Here is an 18,227-nt window from a genome sequence, read left to right as displayed (position 1 = left end):
GGAAGTAGTTTCTCTGTATTTACTCTGTCAAATCCCTATATCTTTTATCCCTTTAGGTAGATCAATTAGATTACACCTCAAATTCAGCTCAAGGGAACACAAACCAAGTTTATGAAACTCATCATCCTAATTTAATCCTTTAAGCCCCAATATTATTCTGGTTAACTTGCTCAGTGTCCCTTTCAGTATATCTTTACTGAGTTTCAGTGCACAAAACTAAATGCAGAACTCTGAATTTCTAGGCATCTTTTTCCTATCTGCCAACCAATTACACCCATGTCACATGATTACCTCCAGTTTCACATGCTTTCATTTTTTGCTAATAATCTCTTGTGCCACTGAGCATAAGAGCACTATTGAGTGAGATAATGCAAATTTGTTATAGAGACATAACACAGATAAGGTAACCCTATTCTGCTTTATTTCTGATCAATATAGCAAGGAAGTGCTGGTCAAAGTTGGTTTAACTCTCTGCAAGGGAAAGTAATTTATGAAAGCAAAACTATTTTATGCACAACAGTCAGCAGCCAGGGCACTGAAGATTTTACTGCACATTGTAAAATTATAAGTTTTTTTTCTATAGTTATAAAAAATTGACATCACAGCTAATATTGTGCGTAACTGTCAACCTTGAGGGCAAGTTATTAACTTATTTCTATAATGACTATAAATTACGAAATTAGACATTACATTGTGTACAGTATTTTCCATCTACCACCCTGTATGCAACCCCTTACTTTTTAAATAAGCTTGTATAGCAAGATGAAAGCACATAATGATACCTGTTGTTCTACTGCAGTGTGTAACTGTCCCAAGGTTTTCAATTCAATAGGAATTGCATCATGATGGTATATGTAAAATTATTTTTCCTTTAAATTAATATCTCATTCTTTTGGTGCATGATTTTATAAATCAGCTTATTTGTAATTTTAGATTGATCTTGATCCAAACTCTGGAATATTTATCACCATGAATCCTGCTGGAAAAGGTTATGGAGGACGACAAAAACTCCCTGATAATCTAAAACAACTTTTTCGACCTGTTGCCATGTCTCGACCAGATAATGAACTTATTGCTGAAGTGATTCTTAATGCAGAAGGATTTAAAGATGGGAACATATTGGGCAGGAAATTAGTAGCCCTCTTTAATCTTTCCAGGTATGTATTAAAATAATTCTTTTTCCTTTGTAAATTAAATAAGTTTTGATTGTAAATATTTACACCAGAAGTCAAAGCACCTCCATCTAGTGGCACTATTGTTGACATAACAGCACAGTGCAGTAGCAAAAGAGATCAATTCAATGCAAAATTTGAGATAATTAATAGTACACTAATTTTGTGTTGCATTTGAAGTTTACTGAAGATAATTATTAAGGTATCTGTATTCAGAAAACAACACATATGGGGCCTTAAATTCACCTAAGCATTTTATTTCACAGTGTTGGAAATTTTGTGTTGCAGATGTTTATTATAAATCTACAACTATAATAATAAATTGTCTTAAATGTAGAAAATGTTGCAAGACACTTCAGAAGTGTAAGCACAACAAAGGCAGAGCCAAAAATTAAATATTAGGAGGGTGTCCAAAAGTTTGATTAGAAAGTTGGTTTTTAAGGAGGGTCTTAAAGGACGAGAGGGGTGTAGGGAGGGAATTCCACAGCATATGTCATATGAATTCTTTAATTACTGTTGCTTGTCTGGTCTTTTTGATAAGCTACCAGTTTATAGCCTGTCAATGTTTCATGGGAATATTCTACTGCTTTCGGAAGCTTAGTAGGTTATGAAAGGTTTGCAGTATATTCAGTAAGCTAAATGTAATAAGTGTTCCTGTTTAATCCTTTGGCTCTCTAAATTCCCAACATTTTGTTTTATAAAGGTGCAGCACATTTGACCAGGTATAAGGGGCAGAATTTTGTGCTCTCGTTGGTGGCAATCTTGAAAATGGGAAGGGCATGTAATTAGACAGGATGGTGGTGTACTGGAACCCTGCTGCCTTCCCATCTCTGTCAGATTTAAGTCTTGGGCAGGAAAGCCCATGGTTGACCTTCCTGCCCCGCTGTCTTTTGAGGCACTTAAGTGGCCAATTAATGACCACTTAAGGGCCTCATCCTGCCACTGCTGGTATTAACCCAGTAGCAGGTGGGCTTGTCAACGTGTGGCATGCACGACAGATCGAATTGTGCAGCCAGCTTGTCACTTCCGGATTTGGTGGTGGGGTTAAGTTGACCAAAGGCACTCAATGCTTGATCATTGAACTAGTTATTGGTTAGGGGGAGTGGGGGGTGGCACAGGGAGTCCCCTACACCCCTCTCCTTGCAACTCCCACATCATGAAACATGCACACTCCGCCCCCACATTACTTATCCGTGATGTGGTCGCTTTGTGATTCTGGGACTCCGATAGGTGTTTTCCCTGCTGCAGCCACTGGCTCCCCTATGGTGCTGCTGGGCAAAAGAGTTGCTGGGCTCTGATTGGCTGGCAGCTCTTGGTAGGTGAGACTTCCTCCTCTGTAGTCATGGTTCCAGGGGCAGGCCCACTGCGGGCCTCGCCACTGCCTGATTGGCTTGTGGTTTGGCGGGCCTTCCCAAAAATTGCCACATGGGTCTCCAGCTAGCAGCTGAGATCCCCTGATGCCACTACAAGATTCCGCCCAAGGATTCACTTACATATAGGTCTTTGGAATTGAACCCCTCAAAAATATGACTAAAAGCCCTAAAATATAATACCATAATAAATAGTCTATTCTCCTAAATTAAATTGTTTATTTAAATTTTGCTTATGGCAAAATTTCAGAGAGCTTCTGATGCCGCAGCAGCATTATGACTGGGGTTTGAGAGCATTGAAGACAGTCCTCAAGGGATGTGGAAATCTGCTTCAACAACTAAAGAAAAACAAAAGAACAAGTAAGTACTCAGTAGTTTTCAACAAAGCCTATAGTAGCATCTGTACGAGTGCAGGAAGATTTGTTATGGTTGACAGCTAGATTTTCCTGTATTAACTGTTGTTTGAAGAAACATATATTATCTGTTCAGTTAAAAGTTATCAATAAAAAGAAAAATGTGCAAATGCTGGAGCTGTGAAATAAAAATAGAAAATAATGGTAATACATAGAAAGTTTTAGTATTTGTAGTTGAAGAGTTAACGTGAGTTCAATTGGCACTATTTAGAAGAACATAAGAAATAGGAGCCGGAGTAAACTATATGGCCCCTTGAGCCTGCCCTGCTATTTTGATATGGCTGAGCTTCTGCCTCAACTCCACTTTCTTTCAGCTCCGCATGTTAATTGTTTATTAATTCTTTTTAATTGTATGTAGTGGGGATTCATTTATTTTCCTGCAAATAGGAACAGACTGAAACTGTGGTTGTTGAGTTAGGAGATGCATACTTATAATCTGTGTCACTATAAATAAATGCTTATTAAAGTGCGTGTAAATAGGCTTTAATTCTATCCTTCACCACTTGACTTTCTGGAAATTACCTTCTCCTTATCTATCCAGCCTTGAATATACTCAATGAGAAGCATACACAGCCCTCTAGGGTGGAGAATTCCAAAGAAATTCCTCCTCACCTCAGAGCTAGAAGATCGACCCCTTATGCTAAGGCTGTGCCCGCCTAATTCTAGATTCCCCAGCCAGGGGAAACACCGCTGTATCTATCCTATAAAGCCTCGGAGAGGGAGATTCCATTGGATCAGATGCCAACAGCCTTGAAAATATTCTTGGGGGAACAGTAAATCCGAATTCATGGAACAAATGGGACATTCCACACAAAGAGTAGAAGATGCAATGATCACCAGATTTCAAAAGGGTCCTGATACTGGACCCAGGTGTCAATACAATGGAGGGGGTTAAAGACTGGTTGAATTTGGATGAAAAAAAATCTGTACTATATCTGGCTATTACAGCTGAAGACACAATTGGAACAGTAATAATAAGCAAATTAATCTCAGGAATGTCCAAGGAGCAATTAGTAGGTGCTTCAGGCGTTACTCAAAGTATTATGCAGTGAACAGCCCAAAGTGGAGAAGCAGGTTCTTGAAAAATCAAGTGATGCAGAGAATTTTGAGGAAGAAGAAAATGATGAATCCCCATCAGTTATACAGGTCACGAGGAGTTTTAGTCCTGTGGAGAATGTGTTAGCCACAGACTCGTTTAACTACGCAATACTAGATAGTCCCTCACTTCAAAATATGTGGAACAGTTTCATTAAAATGCTATTTGTATTCACTGATTAGTAAGGATAGTTGCAATGTTAAAGAATATAAAAGTATGACTTGTTTTAGATTTGGTGATGGCAACACATTAAGGTCATTAAAGAGTTGTAATTCAGTGTAAAATAGCTGGAGTAAGCTATTTTATTAATACTGATGCCATTTCTAATGAGACATTTTCACTGTTGCTGGGTCAAAATCCTGGAACTCCCTTCCCCAACAGCACTATGGGTGTACCTACATTACATGGACTGCAGCGGTTCAAGAAAGCAGCTCACCACCATTTTATCAAAAGCAACTAAGATTCTTAGGGCACTTGACAGGGTTGATGCTGAGAGGTTGTTTCCCCTTGTGGGAGAGTCTCGGACCAAAGGCCATAATCTCAGTATAAGGGGTTGCCCATTTAAGGCAGATGGGGAGGAATTTCTTCTGAGGGTAGTGAATCTGTGGAATTCTTTACTTTGGAGGCTGGGTCGTTAAGTATATTCGCAGCTGAGATAGACAGATTTTTAATCAGTAAGGGAATCCAAGGTTATGGGGAAAAGGCAGGAGAGTGGAGTTAAGGATCATCAGATCTGCTGTGACCTCATTGAATGGCAGAGCAGACTCAATGAGCTGAATGGCCTACATCTGCCCCTACGTCTTATGGTCTTAGGGTATTAACAAGGGATGGGCAATAAATGCTGGCTCAGCCAGCGAAGCCCACATCCCATGAATTAATTTAAAAAAAAAACTTAAGCTACTGAATAAACCTTCAATGAAAATGGCAAAAATTAAACTTGACATAGGGCATGATGAGGTAATTATTTTTGGAAAGTCTGTTGACTGCACTTTACCCAGTAAGGTCGTCATGATGGCATGTTAGTCGGTGTGATTCAAAGTAGTACGTCACTGGATGCCTTTCCTGTCACCAACAGCACCAAGTAAGCCTGTGTGTTGGCTCCACCTCTGTTTGCCATGTACTTCTTGGCCATTCTCCAATACACACTCAAGTGATCTTGACACAGGAGTGCACATTTGTTTCGGGACAGACGACAATCTCTTCAACTTGCAAATGCCCAAGACTTGCACAAAGGTTATTGAACAGCTACTGACTAAGCTTTTGTTCGGCGATGACAGCGCTTTCATAGCACATGCTCTGAAGGATATTCAACTGTTTGTTGATTGTTTTTCTCTAGCTTCAGAACATTGTGGCCTGACAATAAGCCAGAAGACAGAGACCTTGTATCAACCCACCCGTGTTGTACTCCAAGACATCACAGTCACTATCAAAAACAAACCCCTTCGTTCAGTACAGAGGTTTTGCTATCTTGGGAGTGTCCTCTCCAATAACACTATATTCTGCATGATGAAATTAACCATCACCCCGCAAAAGCAAACTCAGCCGTTTGGCAGGCTCACTCAGACTTTGGAAAGAGTGTGGAGTTTGTCTCAGAACAAAGATCAAAGACTACCAGGTAGTGGTTCTTACATCACATCTTTTATGGATGTGAGACTTGGACAACCTACCGAAATCACATAAAACAAATAGAAGCATTCCACCTTCGCTGTTTGAGATCCATTTCTATCATCAGGTGGCAGGACCAAATCCACAACCAAGTGCTGCATACCTGGCATTGGGCGCATGCTTATCAGAGCTCAGTTTTACTGGGTCGATTATGTAGTTTGCATGGAGGTTTCTCAAACTTAGATATAAAGACTATTTGAAAGCTGCCCTCAGGGTAGGGAAGCTACTGAGCGGAGTCACAGGAGTCGGCTGATGAACTTTTAACAAAAGAATAAAACAGTTAATAAGCAAGAAAAGATGAACTATATTACATTTCTCCACCCACAACTATACCTTTACAGTTATGTACAGATTTGTAAGGATAATACAAGTTCAAAAGCTATCTTATAGTCTGACGTTCACAGTTAGTACTCAGTCCATGTAGACCAATGACTTGTGGTCAGGCACCACTCTCTGAAACCAAGTGACAGATGCCTCCCCAAACAGACGCGATGGATCCCTCATCAACTTCCACAGAAGCTTGTCACACCATGAGCCAACTGGCTTCACTGACTCTGTGTTTCACGTAAGGGTTTCCAATCTGCACTCTCTGAGAACTGTCTTTGGAATATTCTCCCAAACAATGCCTTCTCTCAAACCCTTCTGCAAGGGTCCATCTCCAGGGTTTCAAACTCTCCTTCCGATGTTCCTCTCCTCTGGGTCATGACATGCATTCAAGCTTTCTTCCACACACACACACTCTCACTGACTCTGTCATCAACTGTACACCACTGCTTCACATGCCCTGGCACAGACTTACAGACCTTCAGCCGTCTCTCTTTGACCTCTGACTTCTCATTAGCCTATATCACTTTGAATCTGCTTCCTGCAGCTTTTGTGTTTCTACGCTTGAAACTTTGAGCCTTCCTCTGCCCCTCACTCTTAACTTCATTTAAAAGGGACCCTTTCCAGGTTCCTGTCCTTCCTTTGACTAGAAGGTCTTTTTGGGACTTTCTCCTGTTTCCTGTAACATGATTCTGCAATTTCCTCACCTGTCCAGCTTTTCTTGAGTTTTGGCTTCAACTTTAATTTGGGACTTGCTGTCTGCCTCTCTGGCAGCTGTTCTCAACTGAACCCCAACTGTTTTCAGTTGAACCCTGACTGATGCTTTTTTCTGTGTGTGGGAGTGGGTGTCCCTCTCTGCACCCCTGTTGCTAGGTAACAGCACTTTTTTTTCCCTACTCTGGCGTTTGTTTTAACAACCCCGTACCCCCAACAGTCATAAAACTCATTAGAAATGCAGGTATACAAACAGCTTTAGACGTGCTGTCTCCCTCAAAAATGAAACAAATCCCAGGTTCCACCTTTTAAAGTGAAACTAAAACATTAACTTGACCTTTTCTTAACAAACAAATACAGAAATATAAATCAAACTTAAACTTTAAAGCTAAAGCTCATTCCTAACACCCACAGATACAAATATAACTTACTTAAACTGTCTCGAATTCCTTTTGCCTTTCATTGGCATGTGACTTTAACAAGGTAGTTGCGATAGATCTAAAGGTATGGGACAAAAACAGAAATATTTTCTTTCTACATTTTGAATATCTGGTGACTGGATTTAGTCTTTCTATAACAATACTTAATGACAAAAGTGTTATTTTAGATCATGGAGAGATGGATAGGGACTGGACTTGGGGCACTAGCGAAGTTTCAGACGGACAATGGAGAGAAATTTACCAATGATGAGTTCCAAGACATGTGAAAACATGAACACTATGGTCACGAATACCACAGCTGAAAGTCCTTTCCGCAATGGCCTATGGGAAAGGAATCATCTGGTGATCGATGAAATGCTGCATAAAATTTAAATGAACAACCAGCCTGCAAGTTGGTAACTGTCCTGTAGTGGATGGTTAATGCAAAAAAAAGTCACTGCAGATGATTGGAGCTTATAGTCCCTTTTAATTAGCCTATGGATGAATTGCAACTTGCCTTGTGTGCTGTGCAATTGTCCTCTTTTTCTATAAGGTACTAGAATTAGTTTCATTTTTTCTGCATTGAATGTTTGTCATACACGTAGACAGGGTTTCATCAATGCTGAGACAGTATTTAATTTACGAGATTTAATGTATTACAAATAAAAGGGTCATAGTGAATGGAAAGGCCCTGGTTATGTTATATGTTGTGATTATAAGACAGTAGTTACCAAACATGACAATCAAACTGTTAAGATTCACTCCACATGATTAATCAGAATTGATTACAAAATCTTAGACTCTGAGCAGCTGATAGAAGTAAACGAGGTACCTTATACTTCCAAGTGCTCATGTTTTTTTAAAATGGTCATGAGGAACAGAATGTAGTCAATCAAGGGTTGGACAGTGGTAATGTGATTGATAATGTCATACAGTACAGAGTTATCACATCCAAAGACCAATTGGCCAGAGTCGGTACTGGAAGACCAATTTCTGGAAGGGTAGTGATTGGAGAAATGCTACAATTGAGGGATGTGCAGGAAAAGCCACGGGCAAGTTTAAATATTGGTTGAATGTTCAGGATGATGGCCAAGCAGTGAGATCCGTCTGTTGGCAGAATGGGGTGAAAGATTGGAGAATGAGAAAGCACAGTACAACTACTAATAGTAGGTTCAGAAGTAATTCTTGCATCTGTGCTCACTTCTTTGGCCAGCAGTTCAACCCCCTGATCAGCAGACCATTTCACCTGTTTCCAATATTCTCCCTCCACCTGGAACTCTTCCTCTGATCTCATTTTGATCTTTTCATCAGTCATCTCAATTTACCTGCTCCCCTCGCTCACACTAACCTGTCTCCCTCTGAATTTATTGCACTCTGTTTGCTCAGGCCTAACTCTGCCATTGTTTTCGAACCTGCTGCTAAGAGTCATGCTGTTGTTGTCTGGAGTACCAACTTCTGCCTGGTAGAGACCGAGTGTCAATTCTCTCAACACTTCTTCATAGCACCCCCGGACCATGATCACCCCCACTGGACATCAAACTATTGCTTCCAGAAGTGTCACTAACCACAGCTCCTCCAGGGATCTTCCCTTCACAGCTTCCCTCCTCAAAGTCCCTCAATCTTGAACAGGCCCCTTCTATCTCTTGCCCAAAATCTACAAATGAGACTGTCCTGTTAGATCCATTGTTTGTGCCTGTCCCTGCCCCACTGAATGAATGTATTTCTTCCCTATCTTGGCTATTCTTTTTCCTCTCTTGTGCAGTTTCTGCCTACCTACATCCGTGACTCTTCTGATATTCTGCATTATTTCAACAATTTCCAGTTTCCTGGCCCGAGCTGCATCCTCTTCACTATACTTGTCCATTCCCCAGCTGCATGATCTGAGGGCTCTCTGCTTCTTCTTTGAGCAGTGGCCCAACCAAACCCCATCCGCCACCACCCTCCCGGCTGAACTTGCTCTCTCATTGAACAATTCCCCCTTTGAACACATCTCACCACCTCCAAATAAAAAGTGTTGCTATGAGTATCTGCATGGATCCTAGCTGTGACTGTTTTTCTGTTGGGTATGTGGAACATTTCTTGTTCCAGTCCTATTCAGACCCCCTGACTCAACTCTTCCTGGTACATTGATGACTGTCAGTGCCATTTCCTGCTCTCCTTTGGAACACAAAAACTTCATTAAATTTGCTTCCAATTTCCACCCCGCTCTCATCTTCACATAGTCCATCTGCAACTCTTCCCTTCCCTTCCTTGACTTCTCTGTCTCCATTACTGGGGACAGGTTAGCAAGTAATATTCATTATAAGCCACGGACTCCCTCAGCTACCTTGACTACACTTCTCCATATCCTACACCCTATAAGGATTCCATCCCATTCTCCTAGTTTCTCTGTCTCAGTCGTATCTGTTCTAATGATGTAACCTTCCAGAACAGCGCTTCTGATAAGTCTTCCTTTTTCATAGACTGAGGATTTCCCTCCAGCTATGGTTGACAGGGCCCTAAACCATGTCCAATTTATTTCCCACACTTCTGCTTTCACTTGTTAGCCTCCCTCCCAGAAATGTGACAGGGTTCCCCATGTCCTCGCATTCCAACCTACCATCCTCCGCATCCGACGGATCATCCTCTGCTATTCCTGCCACTTCCAGCATGATGCCACCATGAAACACATCTCCTCCTCTCCCCTGTCAGCATTCTGAAGGGACCGTTCCCTCTGTGAAACCCTGTTCCACTCCTTAATCACTTCAACACCATGTCCCCTTACCACAGTACCTTCCCATACAAATGCAGGAGATATAACACCTACCCATTTAACTCCTCTCTCCTTATCGTTCAAGGCCCCAAACACCCCTTCCAGAGAAAGCAGTGGTTTATGTGAACTTCTTTCAATACAGTATGCTATGTATTTACTGCTTACAATATGGGCTCCTCTGTATTGGGGAGATCAAATGCACGTCGGGTGACTGTTTTGCAGAATACCTCCACTCAGTCTGCAAACAAGAACCCAAGCTTCCGGTTGCTTACCTTTTTAAATTTCCACCCTGCTCTAATACTGATATCTCTGTTCCTGGCTGGTTGCAGTGTTTCAGTGAAGTTCAATACAAGCTCAAAGAACCGCACTTCATCTTTTGATTAGGCATTTTACATCCTTCTGGACTCAACACTGAGTGCAGCAATTTCAGACCTTAATCTCTGTTTACACCCCCCCCCCCCATTTTGTTTCGTTTTTTGTTTTGCATGTGTCAGTCTTAACCTTGATTCTCATGTCTTTGCTTTTGGACATGGCTGTTCATTGTTCTGCCATTTGTACCCACTCTGGGCAAATTGTTTCTTTGCTACAACCATTCCCACTCATTTTGTCTTTTGCACCATGAAATCTTTTGTCATTTAATCTGTCCTGCCCTCCAACCTATCACAGATCTTTCCTTTTGTTATTCCTCCCCACTACCCCCTTTCAGTTATTTAAAGCCTATTACATTTCTATCTCCTTTCAGTTCTTAAGAAAGATCCTTGACCTGAAAAGCTAACTCTGTTTCTCTCCACAGATGCTGCCAGACTTGCTGAGTATTTGCAGGATTTTCTGTTTTTATTTCAGATTTCCAGCAATCTGCAGTGTTTTGCTTTTGTTGCCACATAATTGCCCATTGAATAAATGGTAAGGTGGCAGCACAGACACAAAGTTGGCTGAGTGACAGGAAATAGAGAAGTTGTTTGGTTGTTTTTTGGACTGGGATGAGGTACATAGTGGTGTTTCCCAGGGGTCAGTACTTCACCCATTGCTTTTCTTGATATATCAATAAAGCGATGGAAGGAGTATTCAATACTACTATCAAGCAGCATTTGCTTAGCAATAACCTGCTCACTGACGCTCAGTTTGGTTTCCGGCAGTGTAACTCAGCTCCTGACCTCATTACATCCTTGGTTCAAGCATGGATAAAAGAGCTGAACTCCAGAGGTGAGGTGAGCATGATTGCCCTTCACATCAAGGTAGCATTTGACTGACTGTGAGCCTTGGCAAAACTGGAGTCAATAGGAATCAGGGGGAAATCTTGCCGCTGGTTGGAGTCATACCTAGCACAAAGGAAGATGGTTTTGGTTGTTGGAGGCCAATCATCTTAGTTCCAGGACATCACTGCAGGAGCTCCTCAGGGTAGTATCTTAGGCCCAACCACCTTCAGCTGCTTCATCAATGACTTGCCTTCTATCATAAGGGTCAGAAGTGGGGATGTTCGCTGATGATTGCACAACGTTCAGCACCATTTGCGACTCCTCAGATACCGTAGTAGTCCATGTCCAAATGCAGCAGGACCTGGACAATTTCCAGGCTTGGGCTGACAAGTGGCAAGTAACATTCGTGCCACACAAGTGGCAGGCAATGACCATCTTCAACAAGAGAGAATCTAACCATCACCCCTTGACATTCAATGGCGTTACCATTGCTGAATCCCCCACTATCAACACCCTGGGGGTTACCATTGACTAGAACCTGAACTGGACTAGCTATTTAAATACTATGGCTACAAGAGTAGGTCAGAGGCTAGGAATAGTGCGATGAGTAACCCACCTCCTGACTCCCCATAGACTGTCCACCATCTGCAAGGCACAAGTCAGGAGTGTGATGGAACGCTCCCCACTGGGTGAGTGCAGTTCCCACAACACTCAAGAAGCTTGACACTATCCAGGGCAAAGCAGCCTGCTTGATTCATCCACCAAACATTCACTCCCTCCACCACCGACGCATAGTAGCAGCAGTGTGTGCCATCTACAAGATGCACTGCAGGAATTCATCAAGGCTCCTTAGTCAGCAACTTCCAAACCCATGACCACTACCATCTAGAATGACGATGGCAGCAGAAACATAGGAACACCTGGAAGTTCCCCTCCACGTCACTCACCATCCTGATTTGTAAATATATCACCGTTCTTTCACTGTCACTAGGTCAAAATCCTGGAACATCCTAACAGCACTGTGGGTGTACCTACATCACGTGGACTGCAGCGGTTGAAGAAGGCAGCTCACCACCACCTCCTTAAGGGTAATTAGGGATGGGCAATAAATGCTGGCCCAGCCAACGAAGCCCACATCCGATGAATGAATAAAAATAAATACGAAGGCCTTAGATAGACTTGAAGATGTAGGCTAGTGGAATGGCAGACATGTGGCAGATGAAATCTGATGCGGAGAAGTGAGAGGTGATGCATTTTGATAGAATAAAGAGAGGCAACTGGACCTTGAGCTTTATAAATAGAGGGATAGCGTACAAAAATAAGGAAGTTATGATGAACCTTCATAAAACACTGGTTCAGCCTCAATGGTATATTGCGTGCAGTTCTGGGCACCACACTTAAGGAAGATGGGAAGGCTTTAGAGAGGGTGCTGTAAATATTTATGGCAGTGGTTCCAGGAATGAGGGACTTCAGTTGTGTGGATAGAGTGGAGAAACTGGGGTTGTTCTGTATAGAGAAAAGAAGGTTTAATGGTGGTTTGAAAATCATGAGTCTGGATAGAGTAGATGGAGAGAAATTGTTCCGATTGACAGAAATGTTGAGAACCAGAGGACACTGTTATAAGGTGAATGGCAAAAGAACCATGGTGACATGGGGAAATTTTTTTTTACGCAGCGAGTGGTGAGGATCTGGATTGCATTGCCTGAGAGCAGGGCCAGTGCAATCACTAGCCAAACTAGGCAGTTGCCAAGGGTGGCGAGAAACTGAGTTCACTATTCCTGAAACTACATAAGTAAACAAACAAGCTTCAGCAGTGAGAAAGAAAAGCCTGGACCTACTGATATACAGCCACATGTACTGACATACATATAGGTTTCCATGCATTTACATTGCAACCTTTCCCAAAATTTCATATTATATTCCTCATTCTGTTTATGCGACAGTTTTGCATGTTTGTAAATTTACATGGCTATTCCAAAACTATGAAACAGTAAATAATATCAAGAATGCAATTTAATCTAGCTCACTGTATTGTAATAATTATCGATTATGTAAATTACGCACAAAATCATCTAGTAACTGTTGCAGGAACACAGTATTACATCATATGAGCCATATTACATATTATAATGTTCATTTCTTCTAATACATGTCCTGTGAAAGGTGTAGAACAATGGGAATGCACAAACAGTATCATAATATTCTTCTATTCATGTAAAGTTCATGTGTAATTATAAATGTAGAGTTTTTATTCATACCAATGCACAATATTCATTTTTGAAAGGTAATTGTTGGTGGTGGGGGAGGGGTGGGCAGGTTGGGACGCAATGTTGAAGGTTCACCTCGGGCACTTAATACTCTGGCATCAGCCCTGGCTGAGAGTTAGAGGAATTTTAAGTATGGCTTTCATAGGAGATTGGATAAGCACCTGAAGGGAGGGAAAAAAAATGCATGGCTACAGAGGAAAGGGCCAGCTGAGTTGTTCTTGCAGAAAGCCAACGTGGTCACAATGGGCCGATTGGCCTCCTTTTGTCATGTAATCATTCTATGTTTCTCTGATTTCATGAGTATTTATTCAGCCTCTCATCATAGAATCACCCTTTCATCCAGGATCCAATCTAGTGAACCTTTGCTATAACACTTCCAAGGCAAGGATATCCTTCCTTAGATATGGAAACCAAAACTGTGCACAGTACTCCAGGTGTGGCCTCACTAAAGCCTGATACAATTGTAGCAAAACATCTTATCATTGCACTTGAATCCCCTTGCAATAAAGGCCACATGCCATTTGCCTTCCTACTTGCTTTCTGTACCTGTGTGCTAACTTTCTGTGTACACCAAAGTCTCTTTGAAATTAGCTCTTTTGGTATTATGCACAGTAATATTGGAAAATCCTCTAATCTCTATGTTTAAGTACAAAATTCTCTTATCAATGCCTTCCTTCAAGAAAACTATAATTCTGAATGAATTGATGTTTTTACTTGATGTTTTTAGAATTAGTTCTCTGCTGTGAATGCAATTTTAGCAAGGAAATTTAGAAAGGTAAATGTTAACTTTTTAAACAGCTCATGTACTTAGTCCTGGAATCTTACAAAGTATCGCCTTTCTGAAAATACACATTTGGAATATGTTCAATATATTTTTCCATTTCTTTGTTTTACAGTTGATGAGAGTCACATTGTTGTTCAGGCTCTGCGCCTTAACACTATGTCAAAACTGACATTTGCCGACTGTACGAGGTTTGATGCTTTGGTGAGAGATATTTTCCCTGGTGTTAACTTCAAAGATGTTGAATATGTGGACCTGGCTGCTGCTCTCCATGAGGCATTTGAGGAAGCAAACTTAGAGATTATACCCAACCAGGTAAATATGAGGACAGCTAAAAAGATGGAAATGATTAATTACAATTATTTGAACATTCTGACCTGTATTATTTTGTCATAATTTCAACAGTATAATATAAATTTATGTGTGAAGTTGTGGAATACATAGGGCAAATTTGCATAGAAAATGACAAACTCATTTTGAATTATAAACATACTTAATCAAATCAACAATTCATGTGATTCCTTGTATTGTAACAGTAATGCATTTTATTAATGGGAATATTTTGCTTAATACATACTTCAATTAACTTTTTGTATGACTTTGAATTACACATTTGTCATACTTTTCGAAAGTCTCAAAGCTGTGTGCTCAATTTAATGCTGATTAATTTACCAGGCAGAAAAACAGTGATTGTTTAAAAATGCATGGTTATATATTCACGTTTCAACAGAATGATATCAGTACCACTCCTGAATAAATTAATGCTTCTTCTGACAGAAATTACTTTTAGAGTTGTATTTATAAATTTTACTTATTATTTTAATGTGCTTTCCCCCATTATAAATATGTTATAAATGATTATACACTGTGACAACCTCCATAGAGACTGACTTTTAAAAAGCGATTCAACTTCCAGTTCTAGTCAAAGGAATGACACAATTTCACATTTTAACAATTTTTTCCTGTAACAAATAACTATGAAAACATAATTAACTAAACACTATTTTCTTCTGTAGGCAACTTATACTTAATGAGGGGAGGCTATGGCTTCATGTTATTGTCACTAGACTAGTAATCCAGAGACCCAGGGTAATGCATTGGGGACGCGGGATCGGATCCCACCATGGCAGATGGTGAAATTTGAATTCACTAAAAATGTGGAATTAAAGTCTAATGATGAAACCATTGTTGATTGTAGTTAAAAACCCATCTGATTCACTACTATCCTTTAGGGAAGGAAATCTGCTATCCTTACCTGCTTTGGCCTACGTGTGACTCCAGATCTGCAGTAATGTGGTTGACTCTTAAATGCCCTCTGAAATGGCCTAGCAAGCTATTCAGTTGCATCAAACTGCTAAAAAGCCTCAAGGGAATGAAACCAGATGAACCACCCAGCATTGACCTTGGCACTGGAAACAACAATGGCAAATTCAGCACTGTCGATCTTGCAAAGTCCTCCTTACTAGCATCTGGGGGCTTGTGCCAAAATTGGGAGAGCTGTTTCTCTGACTAGTCAAGCAACAGCCTGACAAAGCCATACTCACGGAATCATACCTTATAGACAATACTCCAGATACCACCATTACCATTCCAGGGGATATCCCAGCAGAGGTGGTGGCATAGTGGTATACAGTTGCCCTAAGAGTCCTCAACATGACTCCGGACCCCATGAAGTCTCATGGCATCAGGTCAAACATGGGCAAGGAAATTTCCTGCTGATTACCACGTACCACCTCCCCACCTCGCCCCACAGCTGATGAATCAGTACTCCTCCATGTTGACCACCACATGAAGGAAGCACTGAGGGTGGCAAGGGCGCAGAATGTACTTTGGGTGGGCATCACCTAGAGTGACTTGGTAGCCACAGGCGGTGAGGAAACCAACAAGAGGGAAAAACATACTTGAGCTCATCCTCACCAACCTGACTGCCGCAGATGCATCTGTCCATGACATTATCGTAGGAGTGACCGCTTCACAGTCCTTGTGGAGAGCAAGTCCCGCCTTCACATTGAGGATACCCAGCATCATGTGGTGTTGGCACCATCACCGTGCTAAACTAGATAGATTTCAAACAGATCTAGCAACTCGAGACTGGACAACCATGAGGAGCTGTGGGCCATCAGCAGCAGCAGTAGAATTGTGCTCAACCACAATCTGTAACCTCATGGCCTGCCATATCCCCAACCCTTCCCCATTACCACCAAGCCTGGTTCAATGAAGAGTTCAGGAAGCCATGCCAGGAGCAGCACATGGCATATCTAAAAATGAGGTGTCAACCTGGTGAAGCTTCAACACAGGACCACTTGCATGCCAAACAGCATTAACAAGTGATAGACAGAGCTAAGTGATCCCACAAGCAATGGATCAGATCTAAGCTCTGCGGTCCTGCCATATCCAACTGAGTGGTGGTGGACAATTAAGCAACTCACTGGAGGAGGAGGCTCCCTAAATATCCCCATCCTCAATGATGGGGAAGCCCAGCATGTCAGTACAAAAGATAAGCATTTGCTATAATCTTCAGTGAGAAATGCCGAGTGGATGATCCATCTCGGCCTCCTCCAGAGGTTCCCAGCATCACATATGCCAGTCTTCAGCCAATTCAATTCACTCCATGTGCTATCAAGAAACGGCTGAAGGTACTGGATTCCGCAAAGACTACGGGCCCTGACAATATTCCGGCAATAGTACTGAAGACGTGCTCCAGAACTTGCCGCGCCCTTAGCTTAACTGTTCCAGTACTGCTACAAAATTGGCATCTACCCAGCAATGTTAAAAATTGCCCAAGTGTTTCCTGTACACAAAAAGCAGGACAAATCCAATCTGGCCAATTACTGCTCCATCAGTATACTTTTTGTCGTCAATAAAGTGATGGAAGGGGTCATCAAAAGTGCTTTTAAGCAGCCTTTGCTTAGTAATAACCTGCTCACTAAAGCTCAGTTTGGGTCCCGACAGGGCCACTTAGCTCCTGACCTCATTACAGCCTTGGTTCAAATGTGGACAAAAGAGCTGAATTCCAGAGGTGTGGTGTGAGTGACTGCCCATGACATCAAGACTGCATTTCACTGAGTGTGGTATCAAGGAGCCTGAGCAAAATTGGAGTCAAGGGGAGTTGGGGCAAAATCTCTCCGCTGGTTGGAGTCATACCTAGCACAAAGCACAATGGTTGTGGTTGTTGGAGGTCTGTCATCTCAGTTCCAAGACATCACTGAGATTTTGCCCCGATTCCCCTCGACTCCAATTTTGCTTGGGCTCCTTGATACCACACTCGTTGAAATGCAGTCTTGATATCATGGGCAGTCACTCACACCACACCTCTGGAGTTCAAGGTAGTGTCCTTGGCCTTAGCTGCATCATCAATGAGCTTCCTTCCATCATAAGGTCAGAAGTGGGGACGTTCGCTGATGATTTGACAATGTTCAGCACCATTCGCAACTCCTCAGATACTGAAGCAGTCCATGGCCAAATACAGCAAGACCTAGACAATATCGAGGCTTGGGCTGACAAGTGGCAAGTAACATTCGCACCACACAAGTGCCAAGCAATGACCATCTCTAAGAAGAGAAAATCTAACTATTGCCCCTTGACTTTCAATGGAATCCCCCACTATCAACATCTTGGGCATTACCATTGAGCAGAAACTGAGCTGGACTAGCCATATAAATACTGTGGCTACAAGAGCAGGTCAGAGGCTAGGAAGTCTGTGGCGAGTAATTCACCTCCTGACTCCCCAAATCCTGTCCACCATCTATTAAGCACAAGTCAGGGTATACCAACATACTCTCCAATTTCCTGGATGAGTGCAGCTCCCACAGCACTCAAGAAGCTGGACAATGTCCGGGACAAAGCAGCCCGCTTGATTGGCACCACATCCACAAACATTCACTCCCTCCAACACTGATGTACAGTAGCAGCAGTGTGTACCATCTACAAGATGCATGGCAGGAATTCACCAAGGCTCGATAGCACCTTCTAAACCCACGACCACTGCCATCTAGAAGGACAAGAGCAGCAGGTGCATGGGAACGCCACCTCCTTGAAGTTTCCCCTCCAAGCCACTC

General features: G+C 41.9%; 1 protein-coding gene across 1 annotated transcript in view; it reads left to right on the top strand.

The window, feature by feature from the left end:
- Positions 1-18,227, top strand: part of LOC121284081 (cytoplasmic dynein 2 heavy chain 1) — a 770,821-nt gene that overhangs the window by 142,038 nt on the left and 610,556 nt on the right. Inside the window, exons 36-38 of the mRNA XM_041199129.1 lie at positions 934-1,157; positions 2,793-2,902; positions 14,285-14,484. Coding sequence (XP_041055063.1) covers positions 934-1,157; positions 2,793-2,902; positions 14,285-14,484 — 534 coding nt within the window. The remainder of the gene's footprint in view (positions 1-933; positions 1,158-2,792; positions 2,903-14,284; positions 14,485-18,227) is intronic.

The sequence above is a fragment of the Carcharodon carcharias genome, chromosome 11, assembly GCF_017639515.1.
Source record: "Carcharodon carcharias isolate sCarCar2 chromosome 11, sCarCar2.pri, whole genome shotgun sequence".
NCBI lineage: Eukaryota > Metazoa > Chordata > Chondrichthyes > Lamniformes > Lamnidae > Carcharodon > Carcharodon carcharias.
Note: the sequence above shows the minus strand (reverse complement) of the source record. Positions and strands in the feature narration are given on the sequence as shown.